The 26,683-nt window shown below is 42.5% G+C and overlaps 1 protein-coding gene across 6 annotated transcripts in view; it reads right to left on the minus strand.

The window, feature by feature from the left end:
* Positions 1 to 26,683, minus strand: part of cux2b (cut-like homeobox 2b) — a 98,184-nt gene that overhangs the window by 12,260 nt on the left and 59,241 nt on the right. For all 6 annotated transcript variants that reach the window (XM_082554451.1, XM_082554455.1, XM_082554450.1 and 3 more), the window contains 8 exons: positions 18,205 to 18,283; positions 8,376 to 8,516; positions 8,015 to 8,174; positions 6,678 to 6,757; positions 6,271 to 6,337; positions 3,700 to 3,748; positions 2,871 to 2,975; positions 40 to 231 (listed from right to left, as the gene is read on the minus strand). In XM_082554451.1, the coding sequence (XP_082410577.1) occupies positions 40 to 231; positions 2,871 to 2,975; positions 3,700 to 3,748; positions 6,271 to 6,337; positions 6,678 to 6,757; positions 8,015 to 8,174; positions 8,376 to 8,516; positions 18,205 to 18,283 (873 nt within the window). The remainder of the gene's footprint in view (positions 1 to 39; positions 232 to 2,870; positions 2,976 to 3,699; positions 3,749 to 6,270; positions 6,338 to 6,677; positions 6,758 to 8,014; positions 8,175 to 8,375; positions 8,517 to 18,204; positions 18,284 to 26,683) is intronic.

The following is a 26,683-nucleotide window of genomic DNA, read 5'->3' on the forward strand; positions in this document are numbered from 1 at the left end:
TCTTCCCCACATTTCCCATCATGTTTCCCAGCCACTCACCTCTATAGCTTCTGTCTTATAGGCTACCTGGCGCTCCAGCTCTAGAATCTGATTGGCTGAGGTTTCTTGAACTTCCTGCAGTGTGAACTGCAGCCGCTGAATGTTTTCGAGAAGGCGGAGGATTTCACGGTCTTTAGCCAGCAAGGCAGCCTCCAGCTGGGAGGGCAACACCTCTCCCTTCTCGTTCTTCTCCTGACAGGGTGACAGGAAGATGTGACAAAAGGTGTGAGAGTGAGGGAGAGGAAAAAAGTGATAAAGGGAGTGAGGGCAGCCTGTGAATCACAACCTCTGCTGTGGTAATGAAAGGTGAGAGAATATGACTTCTGCAAAGATGATGAGGTTGCAATTAATAACATATTCTAATTCATCTCAGAGACTGATAAAAGACAACATTCAATATTTCTACACCAATTAAAAAGCCCTCTGGCAGGGATTTCATAATTTCATAATCTGGTGATCTGTACAGAACAAAACGTCAAACGTGGTTTGAACATTTTAAAAAGGTATGTGTACATAATACGTTTTTAAGATGCTCTAATATCTAGTTAATGACCACTTTGTTAAGTACGCCTGGTCAACTGTTTGTTAATACAAATGAATTAATCAATTAATAACATTGCAGCAGCTCAGTGCATTTAGACATTTGGGCATGGTCAAGATGACCTGCTGAAGTCCAAACTGACCATCAGCCTGGGGAGGAAACATGATTTAAGTGACTTTGACCATGACATCGTTGTTGGTGCCAGACGGGCTGGTCTGAGTATTTCAGAATGACGCTCTACTGGTAATTTTTCTACACAACTAACTTTAGGGTCATTCTCTGTAAACCCTAGAGAGTGGCAGTGGGTGAATATGCTTTATTGATGTCACAGGAGAATGTCCAGACTGCTTCAAGATGATAAGGCAGCAACAGTAACTCAAATAACCACTTGTTACAACCAATGCAGAAGAGAATGTCGAACTTGAAGAAGTTAACAGAAGATTGAAAACAACATTGCCTAATCTGACCAGTCTCAAGTTAGATGCGATATTTGGATGGTAGGGTCAGAATTTGGCACGAACACCATGAAAGCAAGGGTGGACCATGCTGCCTTGTATCATTGGTTTAGGTTGGTGCTGGTGGTGTTGGTGTGGGAGACATTTCTGATGGCTGCTTCCAGCAGAATGAAACACCATTGCCCAAACTTAAAATCACCTCAAACTGCTTTCTTGAAAACAACAATGAGTTATCTGCGCTCAGAAGTCACCAGATCTCAGTCCAATAGAGCACCTTTGGGATCTGGTGGAATGAGAGATTCACATCATAGATCTATGATGTGAATCTCTCAGCAGCAACTGTGTGATTCGTTGTCAATATGGACCAAAGTCTCTGATGAATGTTTCCAGTGCCTTGTTGAATCTCTGCCATGAAGAATAAAGGTGTACTGATGTGTGTGTGTTTATCTAGCTGTTGTGTTACATGTTATGGTATAAACTGTAAAAAAAAAAAATGGAATTAACAAATTTGTGATTATTTTATTAGTAGTAGTATTACATCAACATTATTTGATTGATGTGCTAACATGTGAACTGAAAATGGTGTCAAACATAAGACCCACAGGCAAAAATCCAGCCATTGCAGGCTTTGCAGAGTGAAACAATTGGACAAAACACATGGAGTTACTTTTAGACTTTTCACTGTATTTTTCACCAGAAATGTTACATGTGGTACTAACTTATTCTTATGAAGGCATTTATGGCTGTTTGTTATCTTTTCTAAGTTGCAATTTTGAGGGCGGGGCTCTGGGGAGTCTAATCCATGTCCGATAGTGTTCCTTTGTTTGTTTTTTTAAATCCAGGTATGCTGGTAGTGTGTTTGGGATCATTCATCACTCCATGAGTTTCAGTTCAGTAGTCCAGTTCTAGTGTAATTTAGCTAACCTCAGCCTTTTCTCCTGGTTTGCGTTCCTCAAACGGGCTTCTTGACAGCCATCCTTCCACTGAGACCGTTTCTGTTGACGCTTCAGTGAACAATCGGCTAAAAGGCCAAGTGTATCTCTGAGGTCTTGTGTCAGACTTTGCTGGATTTGTTCCTATTTCTGAAGGACATCACTTTCAGACACCATTCATCTGTTGTAGATTTTTTGTTGTAGGTTTTTTAGACCAACTAGTACTTTTATTCTGCACCCATTTCCTCTATTTGCTAAGGACACACTGCCCAGGATGCTCAGATATGCCAGGCTTTCGACTAATAGCTGTAAAATTTGTAAATCACCTTGTTTTAATGGATTCAACTTAAGAAATGAGAACATGTGAGTGTGGCTGCTAGTAACAACGTGTCTAAAGATAAAACTTAAAATGGATTTTTTTGCTGAGCTGTGTATTTTATGATATATAAACACGATAGCTTGAAAATATTTGAATGAAATCTAATCACATCTATATCACATTTGACCTCTGCTCTCTCGTTTCCACGTGTGCCTTTCTTTCAAGTTGACCCAAAAATCTGTTCCATCTTTAAACAAAGTCACGTGAAAAGAAAGAGAACGAGCTTAACAGTTAGAGCCTAATATTATATTAGAAACTGAAGTTATTCATGTCCAGTTATTTACAAATCAATACCTATTATCCACTATCTACTCCTACATAATGTTTTTATACAATACTATTCAATACTATGGTCAGGTACAAGGACTGGATTGAAAATGAATGAAAATAAAGTAAAATATCTCAAAATGATACCTGCAGTTGACTAATAAATTATTTGTGGCCATTAAAAAAACAAAAACAAAAGAAAAAAATAATAATAAGAAAAATAAAGTATTTTACACCCAACATGTAACAGTTCTTACCCTGCTAGTGCCCTTTGCTGGATGGCAGCTCCCTGCGGTGACGCTGTGGCCACTGGATAGCTGTTCCTTTAGCCTTTCCACTTCCCTCTGAGCCATTTCCGCTCTCTGCGCACAGACACGGCATCACAGCGTTACAGTTTTCATACACCGGCCACATCAATTGGCTAATGAGTTGATCACAGCAAGAGCACACTAACATAGTAAATCAAAAAAAAAAAAAAAAAAAGGCGCCCTCGCTCAGAAAATTTAGCAAAAACCTGAGCAGGGGCCCAAGGAGGTGAGTGCAGCCACTGGTTTATTCTGCTGCGAGGGGTGTTTAGTCAGCCCACTTTATTCCCCAAACTGTTTACCTGCTCTGTCACACCCGGCCTGCTAATTAATGATTCATTTTGAGAACATTTATCTGGGAGCGGTTGGCAGAGAGCAGCAGCAGCAGAGAGAGGGAGAGAACGAGAGCGAGGGAGAAAATCAGAGCAGAGAAGAGGGAAGCAGAAGAAAAGAAGTATCACCAGGACAGGAAGCAATCAAGGCAATGAGATAACTAAGAACCCCGGCGTTCGGCACTCCGGCATCAATCGCGCTCGGCAGTCTCCTGTTCTCTGCTGAGTGGAGCCGTGCTGCCGTAGCACGCCCACCGACCGGGCTTCGGGTTTACATTCACTAATCACACTCTCAGGGCACGGGAGGCAGAAGGGGGGAGGAAGAGGAGAGGGTTGGGGGGGGCACAGGGCGGAGGGTGCCTAATTAAAGCCGAGGCTTGATTACAGGAGTGATTACCTTAATGAAGGAGCATCTCAATCAGAGGAGTGCACAGGAAGACCGAACTCACCTGGTTTGCTTTCTCAAGACTCGCCATGATGCCGTCGACCTCCTCCGCCCTGCAGCACATGCACATCCAGACAGAGAAGGTTTACTGGCGACATATTTTCAGTTTCAAATAAACAAAACAACAAAACCAACTGCTATTACACATTCTGCTGCACACGAAAAAAAAGCTGTAGCGTGACAGTCATATTTCAGGAAAGCTATGGCCCTATAACCAAATACTGACCAACAACAGGAAATGCATAATAGAGTTTTGCAGAGTTTTGTTTCACACATATACTTTATACTCAAAACGACATTCTAACATTTACTACACATAAATCATTATGCACAGAATATTTGGGGAAAAAAACTGTTCAACACACTAGAGGCTAAAAGTCCCTAATGAACTGGCAATTGAGTTTTATCACTGTCTGTATTCTGGCAATTCAGTACCTCAAATTAGAAACTCAGCTGGGATTTTGGAAAAAGTGAGTTTAAATTCCCACCCCCTACAGCTAATATGTTACCAAGCATTAAAAAAAACTATCAATTATAATTTGAGAGACATATTTTCAAAGCAAAGTCCACAATAACAAAAAATTAACTCCCGAACTGTTTATTCCCTCAAAATCATGGAAATATTCTCAATATAATGGATTTTTTTTAATCCACCAGGTGTAACCGGTGTCTATGTAAACCCAGGTCATTAATAATCCTAGATACCCCAAGAACAGTTCTGATGGCACAACGTCAGCGGCCGAGCGAGCGGATGCATACACGAATCGTGTTTTTTTCCCCTCAGAACTCTTGAGGCTGAACTTCCAGCCTCCATACATCTAACAATCAGAGAAGTCTAATTTAAACAGAAGCTCAGCAGGATCATTCATGAGGTGTGTTTGAAGTTCAACAGTTTCATTTTGCACACATGGGATCAGATTTTCAAAAGGTAGATAAGGATGAATTAACGAGAACGCTGTGATTGATTTAAATATGCACATAGGTTTCTCAAGTTTCGGGACACAGCAGTCCTTTTTAACCAAAGGAAATAAAACTGTTCAAAGAACACATCAGACTTTTTAAATCCTTATTAAACTAACTATATTCAGCCAAACCCTCATTATCTTTCATGTTTGCGCCTATCTGCTCCATTGTCTCACATCAAAAGCTGTGATTACCTGAAAAATTATTAATCCAATGGGATCACAAGAACGCACAAATACAATCTTTCAATACTTGTGCATAAGACATTAAGACAAATGAACTTGACAATTTTGAGAGAACAGCTGCTCTCTCTCTCCTATGTGGTGCACACTTCTGCAAAGTTTAGAGGAGCTAGACTTGTGGCTTGAGCGTGCAGGAGGCAGGACACATGGCATCCATGCACTACTAATAAATGCACCAGGAGATAAGCTGCTCTATTCACTCATCAACACGATGTGGCTTTGCAAGAGAATCAAGCTGGTGCAGGTATGAATGCAAATGTCTGATTGGACATCTACATTCTCACATGCACTTCTGTCAGGTATGTATGAGCAAAGTTCAGGAATGCAATGCATGCGTGAACGTGGCTGTAGTGCAGCTATCTGTCAGATGATGCCTCCGACCAATCCCGTTCTTGCAGTTGGTGCAGCCCCAGTTTTAAAGGGTCATGGGCATGCCCAATAAGGCCTGTATAGATGGCGTCCTCCTGACAGAAAACACTAACAGGTGTCAGTTCTACGTTTAATGAACTTGTGCACTACGGAAAATGTTTTGTATTGATTACCTGTTCAGCTACTCAAGCCGAGGCAGACAAATAGTTTTTCTTATCAGCACCGAGGAAACAGTCAGTGAGACTAATAGAGGCCCGGCCCAGCGCTCAGACGCTTGGGGTCAGGGCGGGATAGCTGCAGCTTGAGCTGCGGAGTCGCTGCTGCTACTGTCGGCCTTGAGGAATGCGACCGGGGCAACACGCACACACAGTATGACAAACTACATGACAGAGATGCTCTTTCACATCGCAGCTCTTTGCAAAAAGGTAAGGCCAAACTGAAAATGTGTCCAATCCGACAAAATGGATGGCAGCGGGTCTGGAGACATCAGTTCAATTGCGCCAAGGATTAAGCCTGGGAGAAAATCCATTAGCAGCGGCTGACTGTGCTCTAGAGCACAACCCAAACAAAGGAGTGTTTACTTTGAATGTCTATCGACATCCTTCATACAAGCTCAGATTCATTTCAGCCGTGTGGTGGATACATTGCGCTCAAAGACCAGGACAAGGTAGAGTGTTTTCTGAAGCAATCTTTAAATGAAGCAATTCTTCTTGAGGGCTGTCAAGGCCCAGCTGCCAGTGAAAGCAAACACAGACCTCTCTCATCGACCTGCATTAGTGGCTGAGTCACTCTCACTCTCTGCTTTTACAATGGCATTCCTCAGCTCTACACTGGACGTGAGTTTATGTAGGTAAAATAAGAGCGGCTTGAGCACTCGAAATGCTACGGTGATGCTGGCGTGCAGCTGTCACGACTGTGGGAGGGAGCAGGGAAAAACCTCTGAAATTTGGAAATGTGTGCCAAAGTAAACAGAAAACGTGAGATGAGAGGCAGACTCTTACTTGTTCGTCATCTCCTGGTTGTATTTACACCGCAGCTCCAGCAGCTCTGTCTGTGCAGTGTTCAAAGCTAATGAGAAACACACAGGGGGGAGTCAGAAATTCATGTTAAAAGAAGAAAAAAAAGACACATGAACTTTTACCTTAAAGCTACATTGTACAGGTCCAATTTCAGGATGGATCAATATCCATTCCAGATTCAAAACACAGCTTGTTATAAGTTAACAGCTGACAACTTACACTGACAAGATATATCAACTTCTCATTTTTATTTATGTAAACACGAGCACCAATCGGGGAGCAGTGTTGCAGCAGGGGGCACCATACTGCAATTAGACAAGCAATGGTTCTTTAATGGGTTGATATTAAATCTAACAGCTACAGCACATGCCAGTGTTTAAACCACTTACATGAATGCAGAACTTTGATCTTCTCCTCGGCCTCTGATAGTCTGTCAGCCATGCTAACATCAGCGCTCTCCTCCTCCTCCCTGAGAAAAGAAACTCTTGTCAGTTCCTGCCTACATCATGGCCATACGTTAATGCGCACTTTTAATGTTAATCAAAACCAAGTAGAGCAAAGGGAAAATGCTTTAAATTACTGAAATGCTGACGTGTTTTGGGCCACATTTGATGCATGTAGATAAAGCCTGGCCACATTCTTTTGCCCGTTTTACTGCGTTGTTTGTTTTTGCCCACTAAAAAAAGTTTTCCAGTATACAGGGTAGTCCATCCCAATCTGGAAACACTGCTAGTGTACTACCAGGCTTTTCTTCTGTTCACTATCCATTTCACTATGCAGCATGCTAACATGATACCCTTAGAGCAACTAATTTTTCAAACTTTCAGATAAAGAATGAGCAGCTGCCTTAAAAAGTTCAGATGCAGTCAGCTGCCTCCCATTACCGCCATGCTAGAGCTGCTTGTGCTAATTTTAAAATATGTTAGCAAGGTACACAAAATGTTCCGCTGTGTGCTGCAGGAGTGGACCCAAACATTTTCATGTATTCCCAACATCTGAGGAACTGAAGACCCAGTATATAACTTTTAGTTCTGACGGTAATATCCCCACCATAAAAGAAAAATCCCTGTGTAATTTTACCATCTGTTTGCTTCTCTCCCACTCGCTGGGCTCACATACACTATATTTTTATACAGCCAAATTTACATTATTTGTATGTAAGGTGTATGAACATATTTTTATGTTTCTGCAGCATTATGTGGTGAAAACACGGCCATTAGAGTCATTTTTTAAACCGCAAATGGCTTCACATGAGTCACAGAAATGACTGTGTAGTGATATTGTCTACATTCATGTTTAAAATTATCACCCAGAGACAATGTTAGAAGGCACAGAAGCCAAAATGGATTTGTTAGCAGTCAACAGTCTTGCCTCAAAAACAGCAAAAAGAATAGACTGGTTCATTTCTGGAAGTACTAGAAATACTTTGGGGTAAAAGTCTGACAAATCAAATATGTGGAGCTACCTGTGAAAAAGGGATGGGAGCTAAAAAGGTGTATTTCAGACAGGGTGAGAAAAGGTGCAGCTGTGTAAGATGGAAGTATTCAAGCAGATTCCCAAAATAACAAACCTCTACATGAGAATAATAAAGTCAGTTTAAAGTCAGCATGAGCTGGAAAATATAATATAATCTTCAATTACATATTTCTTTAAGAATTACAAACCATCGTGTGCACAGGTAATAACGACAATTTATTATTTTTATAAATTAAAAACTAGCTCTCACCCGCCATCATTAGCACGATCCCGGTGGTTCTGCTGTGGGGAGTCTGGGGCCCCAGGAGCCGGGGTGCTGTTTGGGGTCATCAGGGAGGCTGGAGGGCTGGATTCTGGGGCCTCTTTATTCACTGCTGTGTCTGAGATTGCCTGATCGTCCTCTGCGGGCTCTGTGTAAATGAAGAGCCATGAGTTGGTAAAGTGAGGGCTCAGAAATAAAACACGACAGTTTATTTATTTAACGATGTTGCTTGTACACACTTCCTCCGATACTCAGATATATTTCAACACCAGGTGTATTTTAATGAAGCTTCGTATACCTGCAGACACGTACTGCAGCAGCCGCTTAATGTAGATGATTTGAGGCTGACCTGTCTTTTCAAGGCACTCCAGGTGTTTCTTCCAGTGCCCACTGATCTCTCGTACCAGGGCCTCGCTGTCTGGGGCTGAACTCTGAAGCTGCTGCAGTCTTTCCTCCAGGGAATGTGAGGCCTCCAGCACAGGAGCGGGATCTGTGGAAACACGCGCAAACAAATCTGTGCAGGAAGAACAACTGAGATTCACATGATACCCATACACTTCTACTTTTCAAAAAAGGCAAAATAGCTGTTTAACTGTGTGCACTGTCTGTGAAGCACATTACAGAGTTTTCTGCTTCGCACTTTCAACAGAAGCAGGCTATTCCGCTGAGACTTGTTTCCAAAGAGTGACTCTCAGACTTTCCCCACTCAGCCGCCTTTGAAAATTTCACAGCCTGGACCTAATGACACAAGTGCTGTTCCGACCCTTCACATGTTCAAAAATCTAATCTAATGAGTCCTCTCACATGCTGATGAATGGCAAAGACGACAAAAAAAAAGAGAGAGATTACAATGAATATGTGACAGAGACTTAAGTGACATGTATACACCTAGGCAAAGTGTAGAAAAACTCTGCTCCTGAAAAGGAGGTTAAAAAAAAAGCGGGATTCTTTAGCACAACAGAGGAGCTGTTTTGCAATGCATGCGCGGCAGCACCAGGCCCATGGGGCCAACTAGGAGGCTGTTTCTCAGCTAACAAGTCTCCTCTGTATCATTTGATCATTTAAATTATTATGCCAGGAATTCTCAGGAGGCAGCTCGGCACTCCACATCACAGGGCTGTTTTTAATCTTCCCCTTCCCTTTTTTCCCCTCCCGAAAAGTTCAACAGCTCAGAGAGAGAGAGCTGCTCCTGTTGTGTACCTGCCTGCCGAACACCAAAGGAGGTGACTTCTAGTGCCAAAGCACAGAGAAGGAAGCTCAGGGGAGCTCCTTGACAAGTGGGGGGGGGGGGGGGGGGGCAAGAGCCACGCGCACACATTCACACTCACACTCACCCACACACACACACACACACATGCAGATGCACAGACACACCGCAGCCCTTCAAAACTCTAAAAGAGGAGGAAAATCGCTGCTTTGCTGCACAAACTTTTCTCCCACAGCTTTCATCCACTCATCTTAGACTTCTGTGTGGAGCCCAATTGGATCCCTTCTTCAGTATGGGCACTGACTGAAGTGACTTTTCATAAGAAGTTGGAGCCACAGACGTTTAAACTTTGCCAGATGCCACCGAGAGAATGCAAACTCTGAACCAGCAGGCCACGAAATAATAAACGCTCATCAAAGAGCCGAAAACTTCTGCAACGTGCAATTTGTTGAAATCCTGCTCGAACATTGCAGCTCGCCATATCTGCATTTTCATCAGACAAACATTTTGGGCCATTTAATTGATTGAGCTATTTTTCCCAGGACCGTTTACAGTCAAACATTGTCTGCATTCATTGTTACACCAACTGTAGAGATATTGCATCAGTCACGAGGGACATCACTATTAAGAGCACAGCTCTTCTAAGACAAACAGGATGACTTAAAGCACTGCTATTCCATCGACCCACTGTCACAGAAATCACTTTATCAGCCTCTTTCCCATATATCCTTTCAACTTTTAATGATCAAAGGACAGAGATTATAGTAAGGGATCTTTCACGCATGGACAAGCCAGGATTATCAATCAGTGGCAGGGGAGTAAAGTAAAGTCAAATTTAAAGTGAAGGGATATAACTTAAGTCTGTATACAAAATTAACCCCCATCAAAGTAGAGCAGAGAGGATATTCTCGAAGGGGCTCGGATCTACAGTTACTCAAGGAGAGTCCAGTAAGACTGCGGCTAACTTTGGAAAATAGAGCTACTAATTGATGGAGGTTCTTCTTAGAGCAGCTCTGGTCCTAAATCCACCATTAAAAAACTGGAATTGGAGAGGAATTCAACACTAACCTTAAAGTTCACAATCCCGCCAATCAAGAAATATAATGCAGCTGATGAGGCATTATGTACTTTGTGCGAGTCACACCAGAGTCTGCCCAAATAAATGCTTCCATTTAATTCATCCCTTATCTTAATTATGGATGATTGGATGTGCGCTCTCAGGTCGTGGTAAGTGACTGGGCAACGGCGGGTCGTTTCAGCTAATAAATCACAGGACATTTAATGCATCGTTTTCTCTGGTTAATATAGGTCCATGTGTGCAACCACTGAAATCGCAGCCACTGAACAGAGTGAGATTTTATTCCTCTTCTAAATAAGGGAGGCTGGTAATAATATGTCGGCCTGTCTGACTTCTTGTGTTTCTTGATCCAGTCAACCCCTTTTTTAGTTAACATCAAGACATTTTTAAAAAGAGTTTTGTAAATTTCATTATATGCAAACTGTCAAAACAGTAAGAAAAGCAGAAACTTCCAGGTATCAAAAACTGCAGTTCCTCAAATGACAACTTCAGGTTTGCCCCAAAAGTAAGTCACTCCACATCAACTACCATGTTAAAATACCCAACTTTACAAGTGAAATATACATAATATTGTGTTAGTCTCCAAGTAGATGACAGATGCACCAGGGTGAATTATTTATGCATTCATTATTTAAACTTCTAAAAATATTATTTATGGCTAAAAGGCCATTTTTGAGTGACAGATGGCAGCTGCTAGACATCTGTCTGGCATGACCTGAAGTCCCTGGACTTGGTCTCTCATCGTCTGTGCTGTTGATGCCTTTTGGAGCATTTTCAAGTGCAATTTTAAATTTTAGTTTTAAATATCACTGACTGGCTATGAGCTTAACTGCACGATTAGCCAATTTTGGTGTGTGAAATGACAGAATTTTTTATATGCCAAACAAAAATTTGGCATCCACCCATAAAGGCTATGAATGCGACTTGCTGAACGCCTCCATCTCATCCACATGTGGTAACTTCTGACTCGGAAAAACAATAAAACATAAGGGGGAAGTTCCAGCCCATTCTCACTCCCGAGGCGTAACATCCCGACAATTTGTCACATCCCGCGGTGTTCCTGAGGAACGCGAAAGGTGACCTTCCCTGTTGTTATGCTATGCGCCGAGTTATGGGTGAAATCCAGTAGAATGATAATGGTATACACGTGGTAATACACGCTCCAGCCATGTATTCCAGCCCTAACCCTAACCATAACCTTATCCCTAACCTTAACCAGCACTTTAATGACGTTAAATAGTGTTTTCCAAAGCGATTTAAGTAAAATGAATGAACATGTGTAGATTGATTCCAAACGGTTCTCGTGTTTTCTAATTTTTCCGATCTCGTCATTTAGGGACGTGATGGGTGTCCGCAAGCGTAATATGTTGACGATTTGTCACCTAGCGCAACATATTACGCTTTGGGATTGAGAACGTGTTGGGAAGTTCACAGTGAATACATCCATCTTTTATATACAGTCTGTGGTAAAGGCCATATTCTAAACCCTGAACAGGTCAGGTGCTCTGCAAAACTTAGATATAAGTATGAAAAAAACAACAGGTTAGCATAAAATACTGTTTCACACTGATGTCGCCACATTATTGATGATGTTGTACATGGTTTCTTTCTTAATCGTCCGCATCCATGAGAAGTTGCCACTAATCGTTAACTGTATGTGAGAAAACTGGAAGTAGAGAAGATGCATGGGCATGCTGCAGATTTTCATTCTGGCTGTCTCGCTCATCTTGCTGTGTGTGCATCCTTAATTAGAAATTACAATGTAATTAATACCAACATAAGAGAAGGCCAAACTACATAAACAATACCCATTTGATTAATGTAACCCCAACTGATCCTCAACAAAAGGTTAGCGTGACTTTTTAAAGTTTTCACGCCACCTCACTTGCTATGTTGATATTGAGTTTCATCACTTTAGCTGAGCGATAATGAGGTTACCACCCTGTAGCTCCTTGCTTGTGGTCACTGTGCTGCTGTTTCTGTGTGGTTACACATCTCAAAGCAGCTACTCTGTGTCTGGGTGAGCCTTCGGTCCAGCAGTCAGAGCCTGGCTCGGCGGATGGCGTGTGACACCGGGGGGGAGGTGGAGGGTGCACAGGTTCAGGCTGCGCGTCTAGGTGGGTGGGGGTGGACGAGCGTGGCGTGCGCCAAGACAAGCAGGTGTGTCGGGGCGGTCCGTCTTGGCCCTGTCAGCGATACACCATCATTAGGCGGTGTGGGCGCAGTAGGGTGCACCATTATGTCTCCCTGGGCCCTGTGTAATTACGCTCTGACATAATTAACCCAGCAAGCCCATTAGCCAAGCATTGGCTGGCTGAAGAGAGAGAGAAAAAAAAAGAAGCTATAATTATTTGTTGTGCGCATGTTAATGAGGCCAGCTGTGTTCCCATCATACAACACGAACAAATTAATTTACAAGGCTGTGCTCCAAGGTTTTTTCTTTTCATTCAAAACAGTCTTGTTTTTTTTTTCCCTCTGAGTGGACTTCAAGGTCCATAAACATGCTCTGACGCTGCTGCAACAAACAGCAAGACTGCTGTAATATTGTTGTCAAGGATTAAAACTAGGTTGACAGAACACTAAAGCTTCGCTCTCACCTTCGCACACAATGCATCGTGACATAAGATGTATCGAATAAAACGGTGCCTCTTTCCCGCAACCAGTCAAGGATTAGTTTTGATTAGAAGAAACACAAACCACTTGCAGCAAATTCAGAAACATAACTTTGTTCCTTTTGTGGCGTATTTTAAACCAACGAGCATTTGATATTCAGATTGCAAACCCAAGTCTCGCTTTACCTTGATGTGGCAGGAGTGAGAAAACGCTAAAATAAAAAATAAATAAATAAAAAAATAATGAAAAAAGATAGAAGGTGGAATGAAAAAATATGATTGTGGGAAGCGGAGGCTTTTGTGTGCACGAACAAAACAAAGCTGAAAGAGAAACTTTTTAACCTGTTCTTTTTCATTGCCGTTCTGCGTCTTTGTTTGACAGACTGAAGGACGAAGAAGGAATGACATCAATACCGAGACATTTTAAAGCTCAGAACAAAGACCGGGGCTTTGGAACAAAGAGTAGAGCTAGACAGCATTTAAAATTAACACGAGATGCTGCAGTGAAAAAAAAGATGTGCCAATAACATCCAAACCAAACTTCACTGGAAATGTGACAATGATAAAACCACCTACCTCCCAGTCTTGTTTTATTAGACTTGTAAGACAAATCACAATGATATAACCTCATCAAATATACCGGCCTATTGTTTAAAAATTTTTTTGAATACTTTGGTTAGACACGCACGCACACACATGCATTCCTACACACATGCACACAAACACACACACGCTGCTGTCTTTTAAGAGCACACTCTCCTGGTCCCTCTGGGGTCTCTTACTCCACAGGGATCAGTTGGAGAGGCCCCGGCTCTTTTATGAACATAATGCATTATTAAGCACCTCAAACATCTCCTGGGCCTTTGTTTATTACTGCTCTTATTAATCACTTGTGCATAATCTCGTCCCGCCCAGAGAGCTTTCATTTTTCCATCAGCTTTTATATGCCCTTATTTTCCAACAGGACTGCCACAAATGCACAAGGCACTTCTCCTTCACTCTCCTCCTGACTGTAGGTACTCAGCTGCACAATTACAATAAAGCCAGCTCGCCGTGCCTTGCAGGCCTCTCTTGCTGGTGCTCGCATTTGTATATGGGAGGTTGAAGAAGGACAACTATTCTTTATGCATCTGAACGACTCTGAATTACTAAGGTCAGCGTGCTGCATTCAGATAATCTCATAGCCGAGGGAAAAATCTGATGCGAATATGTGAGGCACTTACAAGCATCTCTTAACACAAGACGACGCGCGCCTTAATGTGGCAAAAAAGCTGCTTGTGCCTGGGCTCTCGTCTGCAGTGCTCGCGGTCACCACTAGCAAGCGCTGTTGTCATAACATTTCCACATAAATAGACACACACATCAGACACGCCGTAGGCCCCAACACAGACACACATACACACTTAGAGGGGTGTATTCAGATCAGAATCTTCAGAAAGTCTCAGTGAGCTCCCCGCTCAGATAAAAGGCGATGTGTTCTAAAGGAGAGGGGGAGCGGGGTGGATCCTGAGGGATGAGTGTGTGAACTACGAGGAGGAAAGGAAGAGCAAACACCTGGAGCGTCAGCCTCAGGGCTACGCCCCTGGCGACAGGGCCTCCTTGCTCTCACAGAGGTGGCAACAAACGCACACGTTCAAATGCCACTCGAACAGGCACGCACGCGCACTCACACACTCCAGGAGAGAAGGCGAGGAAGAAGACAGAGACGAAGTCGGGAGCATCTCTGGGAAACCGATGAATTCAGGCAGAAGCTGCCACTGTTTTTCAGCATTCAGTGATCAGGAGGTGTTTATGTGCGCTGATCAAAACCATGTGGAGGTGATATAAACATTGTTAGGGAAACACTGTTAACAGGCCTCTTTCAAGCCCCAGACTGGGTAGGAGTTACACTGCACAGCATGGGGAGATGTCACAGGCAAATCAAAATATAGAACGCTAATGAAACACTCCAGCGGATTGACATCTCGGCTTAGGGGCCTCATGAAAGGAGATGAAAAAAATCACTTCAATCACTCGCATCAAAAAGTTATTTCTGCTCTGAGTTTACTGTTGCAATCTGAACAGGAGCGTTAACAAACCGCAGCATTATCACGCTGGAATCTCGCAACTGTAATGGATACAGCTTTTTGGAGCCGATAGCGTGCGTGGCAAAGTGAATAACTGATATGTGACCACATGTTAATAATATCCATATACAACAGGTCACTTATTGAGCCTCTGCACCGTGGGCCCCTCCCCCCTTCTTTCCTTGTTCTCCTCTTGCATTCATTAACTCTGCTGTCGGCCCGCTCTGATTGGACCACAGGCTTGGTGCCGGCGCACACTGAGCGTGCACACACACACACTGAAGGAGAGGCACTTTCAAATAAAATAATAGGAGGGGAAAAACGTCCTGCAATGAATAGTAATAACTGCATTAAGATTAACGAGCACGGCGTGTAAAGAATAATTGCATCTGTCAAAAGATTAAAAATACATGAGCTGTAGCGTTTGTTGGGGGAATGGTGGGAAAGCTCACTGTTGTGTTTGAGGGGCAGAGAGAAATGAAGTGGGGCCACAGCCAAATGACTGTCCTCCGGTGTACCTGGAGTCATCCATTCTAGCGAGAGGTGGGCGGGGAGGGGTGTGTGGGGTGGAGGGGTGACCTTGGACACAAGCAGCAAGATGTACAGTGACAAACACGCACAGGATACTGTAGGCCCTTCTCACAGATGGCAGATATTGCAAGGCCCAAAAACATAAGCACTCAGTGCTCTGACTGATTTGGCTGCTGTGATCAAACCACACCATGTGACAGTGAGTAGGCAACTGCAGAGTGAGACATTCTAGCAGACAGACATGGAGACCCTGGCCACATCATTACAGGATAATGTAATATTTTATGAGTGGCAAGTGGAGCAAAAAAATAAGTTATTTAATTCTCCTTTAAAAAGCCTGTTTATTCAGTGTAACCTAACTTCCTTTGGTCACAGTTACAATTTACAGATGCCCTATAAATGTGTCAGATGTTACTGAGAACAGTTATGTGACTGTGCCTGTTAAAAATGTAGCTGTGCAGAATGGGAAGACAGCGAGCTGGAGCATCCAGACAACTTTAAGAGCTTAATTTTAAAGGGAAAGTTCAAATTTGGTTCGGGTACAGTCTTGTCACTTTGTTCAACTGTTAAACTTAGAGGTAAGAGGCTGTCCTCACAAAGACAGCCAAATAAAAACATGGCTCTGTGTGCATGTATGGCGCTACTCACAGACCAGGCAATAACAAAAGGCAATACATCTAAATATGAAAACGGGTCATCCAAATGGCATCAACCATGGCAAGGTTATTGTGGTGAATAACAGACAAACAGATGAGCATACAGAGCTTTCCTGAATTGATATTTGACAGATACTTCACAATTGTTTATTTTTTAAATAGTATTATTTTTCACGAGTGCTCTTCTCATTTTGCCCCAATTAGTACCTTGATTGCTAGTCACAATTTACCTACAAGTTAAAAAACACAAAGCTGTGACACCATGAGTGCAGTGGGTAGCACGGTGACTGTCACTGTGGTAAAAAAGTGCAGACAGCCGTGTAGAGAGTGATGCTTTTGAGATTGTAAAAAAGCAGGACCTTTAATGAATACTGAGGAGGCTACACCTTTATTTGAGAGTAATGTAGTAATACTAGTAGTACATATAGCATGTAATCCAAATTCTGAAAATTCTTCTTACAAATTACTTTTAAGTTTAGTTTTTCTGTCAGCTTCATTCTGTAATTTTGTCACCGCTGCTCAGCTGAGTAAAAAAATCAATGTTGCACTAAACGTAAGGTTATCATTACGCTGTTATTACAGTTTTCATTGAGTAGTTATAACCGTATTAAGTCATGCTCCCGTGGAGTTACAAGCAATGACTGCCTCATGGTGTTCAGTACCATAGCTAACTCCCTGACCTTTGCGGAGTGCTGAGAGTGAAAACAACTCGCTTCACTCTGTATGAGTCGCAGTGCTACAGTGAAACAGACTCCCTTTGTAAATATAAGGTCAAATGGAGGTAGGAGGCTGGCTGCGCTACGTCACCTGATGTAACCTGATACAGGAATGTCTACTCCTGCATACTCGATATAATGACCACAGGCGGGGTGAATAAATACACTCGATATAAAGAAACACGGATAGAAAAAAGATAGTCGTTACCCTGCAAACAAATGCTTTTTCTTAACAGCAGGTGTTGGATGACAGCAGCCTTTGATTTTTGTTTTTTTTTGTTTTTAATTTATCAGTCTTTGTTCTTGAACATAACATAACTCTTAGTTGACTCTATTTGCTACTTGAGAGAGTTTTTTGACAATATATATCTCACAAGACCCTCCTAGGCTTGAATTAAGGCCTCGATATAAAAGGTATAGGTCAGAAAATCAAACTGAATACATCTTCAAAGAAAACTATCTTTATCAAGGAAATAACTCCATTCAAAGTGTGTGAGAGTGTATGTGTGTGGGTGTGTGCATGTGTGTGGTGGTGCAATATCAAGCAGGGGACTTCAAGGAAAAATGGAGACCTTTAAAAGTCAGTTGCCGCCGTCGCTATTTCTCTGACGCAGACTTTTATCTTGTATTCATTGAATCTGTAAACAGCATTCTCTACTCCTGCCACAAGTGTTTCTCTGATCTAGACTGAGATTGGGCTGCGTTTTGCTGCCGTCTCCTGCAACAAAGAGCAATACAGTACATGTGCCCTGCGTGGCATTGAAATAACAACTAAATAAACACGCAATATGTCTTTCCTCTGCTCTTACTTACTGTCTTTCCCCCCTTTTTCCCCCCATTGGCCTCATCAGACCCGCGTTCCGCACAGAGCCAGACTTCAGTTGGGATTTTAATTGGCCCTCCACAATCAACAGCAAAGCTCCTCAAGGATGTGTTCGCTCCTCAGCCAGGCTACACTCAAGGACCAGTGCTGGGTTTTGAAGTGGCCTCACGCAGAGTTTTGGAAACCGCTCTGAGAGCGTAGACTTTGAAAAACAGATAAGAGCCACAGGCTATAGGGTTTTATGCATCTTGTATCATATACTGTTCCACCATATCTATCTATGGTAAGAAAATTACTTTTTTTCTTCACATATGCATGATATGTCTCTGCGTGTACACTTAGAGGCCTGGTCCAGTGATAGGGAATTGATCTCTGGGGAGGGATCTTGGAAGGGAGAGACATAATTCTAGGAGTAACGCCGGTGTTTATGCTGCTGCCGCTGCTGTTGTTTGTGAAGATGCACATCTCAGGTCTTAGTGGGAGACTCACCTGGGGCCTCGATAAGCTGTTTGTAGATTCCCAGGAACGCAGACTCTGCCTCCTTACTGCGCTTGTTCAGAGCAACCACCTGCAGGGGAGAAGATGCCATTAAGGAAAACACGGACTGATAGGATCCTGGCACACGACTAACTCACAATGCACAGAATATTTGCACTGCAGGCATTAAATTGACGCTTTTACACAGAGCAGAAAGCATGCAAACTCTCCTATTGCTCGCAATAAATGAATGGTAGCGAGAGCAAAGGTCAGCCTCACAGCATCCTGCCGATAAATCAAACATTTCTGCTTGTCTTTTATATGTGCATACCGGAAAAATGCTGCGTGGCTTCTACTGTACATAATCTGCGACAACTAGAGAAACAAGGTATAAACTATGACCATGTCCTTGCTGTGTCACTGCCAAGATGCTACATGTTGCGAGGTGACATTTGGCCTGTTAAATGTAGGTGCTGGTGTGTGCGAGGAGACTTGCCAGTGGCCTCCATCACCAGCAGCACTCAGCACCTGCTATCCTTGGCGCTGCGGGTGATGCAAACCAATTAACGATTCATTAGGAGGGACAAAGAAAGTGAATTAGCTACCACCTGGCCCCATGGAGAGGGCACCTGCACTAGTGGGTATGTGGGTTGCTCTGCTCCCAGCTCCCGCTAAGACCTCAGGCCTGTTTTCGTAAGTCAGAATCTGCCTCTCCATGTCCTCATGCAACAGTAAATCAGATCAGGCTTGTTCAAATGGCCCCCCACTCCAAAAGCAGATAGAATTCAAATTATTGTCATCTATTGTCCGTGTCATTTCTGTCACTGTTGATTACAGACTTGAATTGGCTCAATGGACTCCACAACAGTGGGTCAAGTGTGCAGTATGGCTAAGCCCCTCCTCATCAGTACGGCTGCACTCGAAGGAAAAAAAAGAAAAGAAAAAACATTCATTTTGCAAAGGCAGAAAACACTTATGAGAATGGTGGCAATGTGTTGGGGGCGGTTTAGTGGGGTTATAAATAAGGTGTGTGGAAAACAGCGAGGGACGCAGAGCCTTTGATTTACTGGAAATGGCTGGTGTCTTCCCCAGGGAGGCATAACGACAGCATCATGTTTAAAGAAATATCATAAAGATCAGGCAAATCCCCCCATCACTCCCACTTGGAGCAGCTCCGAGGAGTTCATGGAAAATGGAAAAGGCTGGAGCCCAATCAATACAGATGCAATAGTCTGCCGCTCTCAGTCAGCTGCCTGCTACACTATGCTGTTCTGTTTCACTCAGCTCTACCCATATTTAACCCTCCCACCACCCTCCATTTGCCCCCATCCTCCCCCAGTCACCCGTCTCCCCTGTCCCTTTGGAACATGACATTAATGTTGGCATGTTGGTGCACAAACAGTGAAAATGCGTGAAGCTCAATGGCACCATAAATAACGTTCCGGCTTTATCTTTTGCTTATGAGTACATCAACAACTGAGCTGCTTCAGCTGAGGCGGGCTTTATTCCCAATGATGAGACACTGTTTTTATGCTTGCTTCCCGAGGAGGAGCAGTTTGGTGACCCAGAGCTTGTTTTTGAGGCAGTAACTAAAAAGTCTCCTTCTCCTCTCTTCAGCGTGACAATGAGCAAACCAACAACACCACTCTGTGACACCAAGACAAACTATCACCAACCTGAGCTTACACCTCATCTACATGGCCACTACAGCAGGGTGGCTGATCCCACAGCTAGTCATCAACTTTTCACTGACAGTCTGCTGGCTGGCGTGCCTTCCTCAAAGCATATACATCAAATGAGACTCCCAACTGCATATGTAAAAAGCCCGAGCTCCTTGTGAAGGCACCAGCCAAGGCTCCATCTTCCAGGGTCTGCTGGCCCTCCATCATCCTTTAATGAGAGAACACGAAGATTACCTTCACAATCACACCATTAACCTGCCTACAGACGCTAGCAAAGACATCAATCACACGCCCGTCTGATGCCTTCTCAAGTTAGTGTCCGCTCTGCGTAAAGACACCCCCACACAAATCTACCTTTCCTCAAAGCACTTTGAGGTGTTGTGCATAATCACAGAGTCATCCTCAGGACCACGATAATCCACCTCCAGTCAAGCACGTGGGCTTTTCGAGCCACAAGTCTAACTGATATGAGCATATGGAGCTGGTGCACAGGGACCAGCATTTGTATGATACCCCTGGGATCACAAGTACCTCAGCCGATCAGTGTTTATGATGACATCACAAAGATCCAGTGCCAGCTTTAGTTCACAGTCTGCTACTACAGTATTATTACGTTGACTAATCTTTGATGACACTAAAATGTGGAATTGCTTCTTGCATTTGCATTGTTATACCATGAAAACACAGGTGAGCTAGGCAAATATTACCAGAAAAACCTGTCCAAGACTATCCTGAACTCCTGGATAGCGACAAACACACCAGTATTATGGATAACTTGCTATGTTTAGGAATGCATTAGGACATTTGAGAAAGGTTAGAAGTATAAACATGAATAATACAGCTAAGTTTCTGCTTTGTTAGCTAACCCAAACTTTTTCTAGCATCCTTTAAATGTAGAGATAAATTTTATTTGACTCAAAATTATGTTTCAGTCAAATATCTGTGTTTATGCTGCTGATTTAACTTTGCTTTGTCACTTACTAACGTGCAATTTCATTGTTACCCAAGTTTTAGCTTAGATATTAAACTGCCAGATATGTCACCAACGTAATATGTAACTAAAAATCCTGCTTTGTTAAATAAAAAAATATATTTTGCTCATACACTTTAAATATCCATATGAATCACATTCTTTTCAACTTAAATTTACAGTAAAACCCTCTTAATACTATGGTTTTTCACACCAGGACATAAACCAAATCTTACAATTATTTATATGCAAACTCACTTGAACAACAGCTCATTTGACATTACACCACATCATTGTTTATATAATAAAAAGTAAGCCAACATGCAGAAGCAGATTGTGGAAAAACTACAGAACCATTATTTAGTAGCTTGTAGAATCACCTTTAGCAGAAATAACTTGAAGAAATGGTTGTTGATCGATGGTCATGACAATTTGCATATTAATCAAAAAGCTGACCTCACAGCCCATTGTTCATCAGTGGTGCTAGTTTCAATCATTATGCAAATGTACTGTTTATAAGATTGGGGAAACCTGCAATCAGCTGAGACTTGGATGAGTGACGAAACGTTTCCTCCACTGAAAACGCCACATCCAGATGAACAGAATCAACTTTTTGGAGCTTGAAGGAACCCTTTTCTGTTTAATTTTACCAACGCTAAAATGCTGTGGAGATCATCTTGATTCTTTTATTTTGCTGCTGTTGTCCTGTTGCATAACCTACTTTCAGCCAAGCTCTATCTGTCAGACAGATGGCTTACATTTGACCCAAGAATACGTTGGTATACAGACAAGTTCATGGTGGACTCAGTGACTGCAAGGTGCCCAGTTTCTTTGCTGCCAAACAAGCCCAAATTATCACCACATCACCACTGTGGTTGGCAGTTGGTATGAGCCCTTTGTGCTAATATTCTGCATGTTCTTTTCACCAAACCTAGAACTGTGCATTAAAGCCGAACATCTCCACTTTGTCTGTCACGTTTGTCTGAAGGACATTTTTCCAGAAGTGTCATGGTTTGTTCAAATGCAACTTTACAAACCTAAGATATGATGCCATGTTGTTTTAGTGAGAAGAGACTTTCTCCTGGCAAGTGGTTCCGTAGTGTATGATTTACGCATTTGCCTAACAAGTTAAATACCCCGATTCAATCCTGGGAGCAGACAAATCTCTTGGGGGACACATCAGGAAGTGAAGCTGGCATAAAAATCTGCCAGATATGCAGGGAGCTACAGCTGTGGTCACCAATTGTGATTAAGGGAACAGCCAAAAGTAGCTGCTACGACTACTAGGCACAAAGCCATAATTGTTCATCCTCTTTTTAATTTTAATGTTATGAATTTTAAAACGCTAACCGAGGCCTGAGATGTAAGTGTGAGATGTAATGTTCGGGGTTTATTTAGTTTCTCTCAGCACTGCATGGTTTAATCTTGGGGCGAATTTGCTGGAACATTCACTCCTGTAAAGATTGGCATCTGCCTTGAAGGTTTAGCACTTGTGAATCATCTCTCATTGCAGGTGCCCAGGACTGCAACCTGTCTGGAAATGGCCTTATAACCCTTCCAAGATTTTGAATGGCAGCCACAGTTGCTTATTTAAACTGATGTTTTCCTCCTTGGCATTATGTTAACACACACACACACACACACACTGTCCAAACTTGTGCTTTTATAATATCATGATATTAGTGAAGCTGTAGCAGCAGTGTGGAGAAAAAAACCTTCACACTGCTCTTAAGTACCGGATAGCTTGTTTTTCTTAATCCTTCTTCTTTTCTTTTCTTTTTGGTCTGAGGCAGTTATTCCAGGCGTGTTGTTGGTCTCAGGATGACAACAGCTTGCCAAAAATCAGGACCTGTAAGAACAGGTGCAGCTCAAGGTAGGTCTATAACTACCAAATCACTTCTCCTCTTTTGGCTGTGTGATATGGCTCTTGCCCTGGGTTTGGCTCACATTTCTTTCTTTGTTTTCACCCATTTCATGATTAAGGATATGGCTACCAAGGGAATGGGCTTGGCCGCAGGTTGATTTTCCAAAGAGGAATAAAGCCTGAGGCAGAGCAGCAAAAGAGAGACAAAGGAAACCTGTTAACGCTTCTCCATAACTCTTCACGCAGCAGCGGAGTGGGCAGAGCACAGCCTCTGGGACAAGGCTGCTGGGAAATACTTACTGATAAGCCTTTGAGAATACTTACAGTGCCCACTAGTGAGTGTCTATGTGTGTATGTGAGAAATAGCTAGCATGTGCTGAAGAGAGAGGAATAAATAAAGGAGAACAAGTCAAGAATGAAGTAGAGGAGGCAGCATGAAGGGCTACTGAGCAATGCTGAGAGAGAGAGACAGAGAGACAACAGAAAAGAGAGGTTCCCATAAAGAGCGCAATTAGCAATTATGCAGTCATCAATTACAATTATCACAACTGGTGATTATGCAATTATCACACTAAATCATCGTTTCCCCCCTCTGCCTCACCAGTTTGCCACCCCCTGTGATTTGGTTGTTTGAGGATGGGTTGTGATGATGCAGGTGATTAGAGTGTGCGACAATGATGGGGGTGTTGGGCGGGTGTCAACGCGGAGAGTGTGCAAATAAATGTGTGAATGCTTGGAGCATGTCTGCATATGCATCTGTGCCTCCGTGTGAGCAGCGTGCCATTTCATTCTCTCTGAGTTAGTGTGTGCATGTGTGTATTCACGGATGCGCCGCCTCCATCTCAAGGTGAATGTGGTCGTCGCTGGGGGTGGTTTGGGGACAGAAAATGTATGGTTCCGCAGTCCCTGAGGCCTCTAAATTACCTGTCATCTTCCCCATGATGCAAAGGTCAGCGCACAATCAGAGGGAGTCCATCCTACTGTGCTGCTCACTGAGCTCCAGTCCAGCCCACAGGCTGACAGGATGTCACAACAACCCCGGTCCCGCTCCATGCTTATTAGAACAAAACAGTGGGAAGCCCACTACCACCACAGCACCACTTGTCACCAGAATTTCCGGAAGAATCTGCTGGATATGTGACAAATATTTGCTCCTTGGAGCTGATACAGGAGATAAGCCAAAATACGATCGTTATTGTTCTTTCCTGAGATACATTTCTATAACATATATTCAGTATATAACCCCCAGTGATTGTTTGATTTTTTTTTTACATTTCCAAACATTGGTTTTAGTGGACTGACTTCTCCCAGTCTGCAGGTAATACTATTTTAGGGGTGCACTTGTTGACTGCCCCTCTGGAAATAAGGTGACATTTACCCGTGGCTGTGGCTGATAATTATCTGTGCTATGCATGTTGTTTATAGAGATACCCAGCGGTGCATCCCTATAAACAACATTCATTCTGACCTGTCCTGAGTAAAATTACTTTGATAAAGTATCTCACAGTGGCTTCCATGCAAAATTTCTTTGTTTCCCTAGCGCCAAAAAAATGAATAAATAAATAAATAACCAAAAACTGGTAAACAAAAAAAATATTGTTATCATCCATCAGCCAAATTGTTATTTCAGACATCAGCACCTGTGCGGATTTCCTGGTCAGTGGGTCCTTCATCTGTAAATCATCATTTACAGCAAAATTATTCAGCATCTCACTCGGTAATTTATAGCCTTAAATAAATAAATAAATAAAATAAATAACCTTAAATAAAGGTCAAAAGAGTTAAAATAATTTCAAGATGACTTTTTAATGACTGACTGGTCACGGGAATGCCTCTGTGAAACACAGCAAAATTTCGATTGTAAAAGACAATTCATGGAGGAAACCTGTCAGAGGTGGGACCAAGTCATTGTTTTGCAAGTCTCAAGTAAGTCTCAAGTCTTTATCCTCAAGTCTCAAGTCAAGTCTCAAGTAATGTCAGGCAAGTCAGAGTCGAGTCTCAAGTCACTGGTGTAAAAGTCCGAGTCAAGTCACAAGTCTGAAACTTTGAATTTCAAGTCCTTTCGAGTCTTTAAAAAAAAAAAAACGAAAAAATAATGTTGCAGTTATATGCTAAATGTAAATATTAGACCATGTAATTTTTTAATCTGTGTTTTTCTCAACACATGACAAAATAGTGAACTTAGAAAATATACACAAATTGTGAAATTGCACCTCTTTAAAATGCAGCTCAATTAAACCTAGCTCCAAGAATAATTTTCACCGACAGTTCTGAGATAAGCTGCATGTTATTCTTGGATGCGGTTGTAGGACCGGCTTTAAAATCGCATGACAAAAATATCATACATATTAAAAAAAACTGAATCACCAACGTAGCCTGGAAAACATTTGCTAGTTAGATGAAGTCAGCTATCTCATCTTAGCATATTTATATGCATATTTATAATCATACGGTTCTTGGAGTGAGTGCATACACTCATGAAGTTTAGTAACTTCCGGTCACTGCAACAAGCCCAGGTACAGTTTACCGACGGATGGGTGCAGGACCTTGAAATGCACCGTGTAGAACGAAAGACCATCGTACGTATCATAAGTTTACCAGTCTCACAAATCGTCGTCATAAATACACATTCGTTAACCGTTTATTAATAGGACCTTTGAGCTCAACGGTAATTAATTAGTAGTGGAAATAATTTCTGGTAGCATCACAGAAATGTAGCAGTGACAATAATACTGTATGCTGTAATCGTACTGGGCAATTAGTGATACAAAAAAACTGTTTTATCCTGTGAATAAAAGTATATGTTTTTGTCAGTGTACCATAATAACAGAAGCGAAACACAATATTGTGTCAGGACAATTTACTATTTATGCACAATAAACAAAGAAGCATAGCGCGACAATTTCTGTTCAGCGCCAGACTTGCTTGTAACCTATATCACCAATTATGTTATGAAAATGACGTATTAACTACTAAAAAACACTGACCTTCGTGTAAATGCTTGGAGCAGACTAACCTGTGAGCTGGAGTGTTCTGGGACGTTATATTTGATCTTTGAATGGCTGCAATCCAGGCCACCCGTCGCGTCTTTGTTACTTCGGAAACATGGCTCGAACAATTTCTCTTCAACGACGTAATCCGATAACAACCGATCTCTTTACCCGTCGGCTTCCCGTGGCTGTCATGCGACCGGCTATTGCAGTTAATAATACAACAGCTTCTTGACATTTTTGTGTTTCTTTTTATCGCTGTGTGACTGATTTCAATTGAAAGCCTGCGTGCGCTAGTACCGCTTGCCACGAGTTCCCAGAATCCTTTGCGGTTCTACCCGTGAATGACGTCACATTTTCAATCTCTATATAATATGCATGTTAAATTTTATATTTGGGGTAAAATATCAAGTCTTTTCAAGTAAACCGGTTCAAGTCCAATTCAAGTCCCAAGTCATTGGTGTAAAAGTCCAAGTCAAGTCACAAGTCTTAGAACATTTTTTCAAGTCAAGTCTAAAGTCATAAAATTAATGACTCGAGTCTGACTCGAGTCCAAGTCATGTGACTCGAGTCCACACCTCTGAAACCTGTGAGTTATCTGCTTTCAGTTTCTTTTATGTGATCTGTATGTTAAAACGAAAACAAATGCAAAAAAAAAAAGAAGAGAAAACTATCATCATTTTCTCCTCAGAAGCAGGAAAGAGATCTGATCTTAGCCATGCAGGCCCAGCACTTGTGCAGCTGTCACTGCAGGCGGTTGTTTTGCTTTGAGAGTAGGTTCACAGGAGAGGCGGGAGCGCACAGATGAGTTGGTGAGGAGTGACTGATGAGTGGGTGGAGGAGAGAGTCAGAGGTAAACACTATTGCAATACAGTCTGGACATTGAGGGACCCGTGTACACCCACACATGCACTCCCACGTACACACACACACACACACACATATACATCAAGTTGCTCTCATTCAGCCTGTGTTTGAGGGCAGA

Source organism: Aulonocara stuartgranti (genome assembly GCF_965226115.1).
Source record: "Aulonocara stuartgranti genome assembly, chromosome: 12".
Taxonomy (NCBI): Eukaryota; Metazoa; Chordata; class Actinopteri; order Cichliformes; family Cichlidae; genus Aulonocara; species Aulonocara stuartgranti.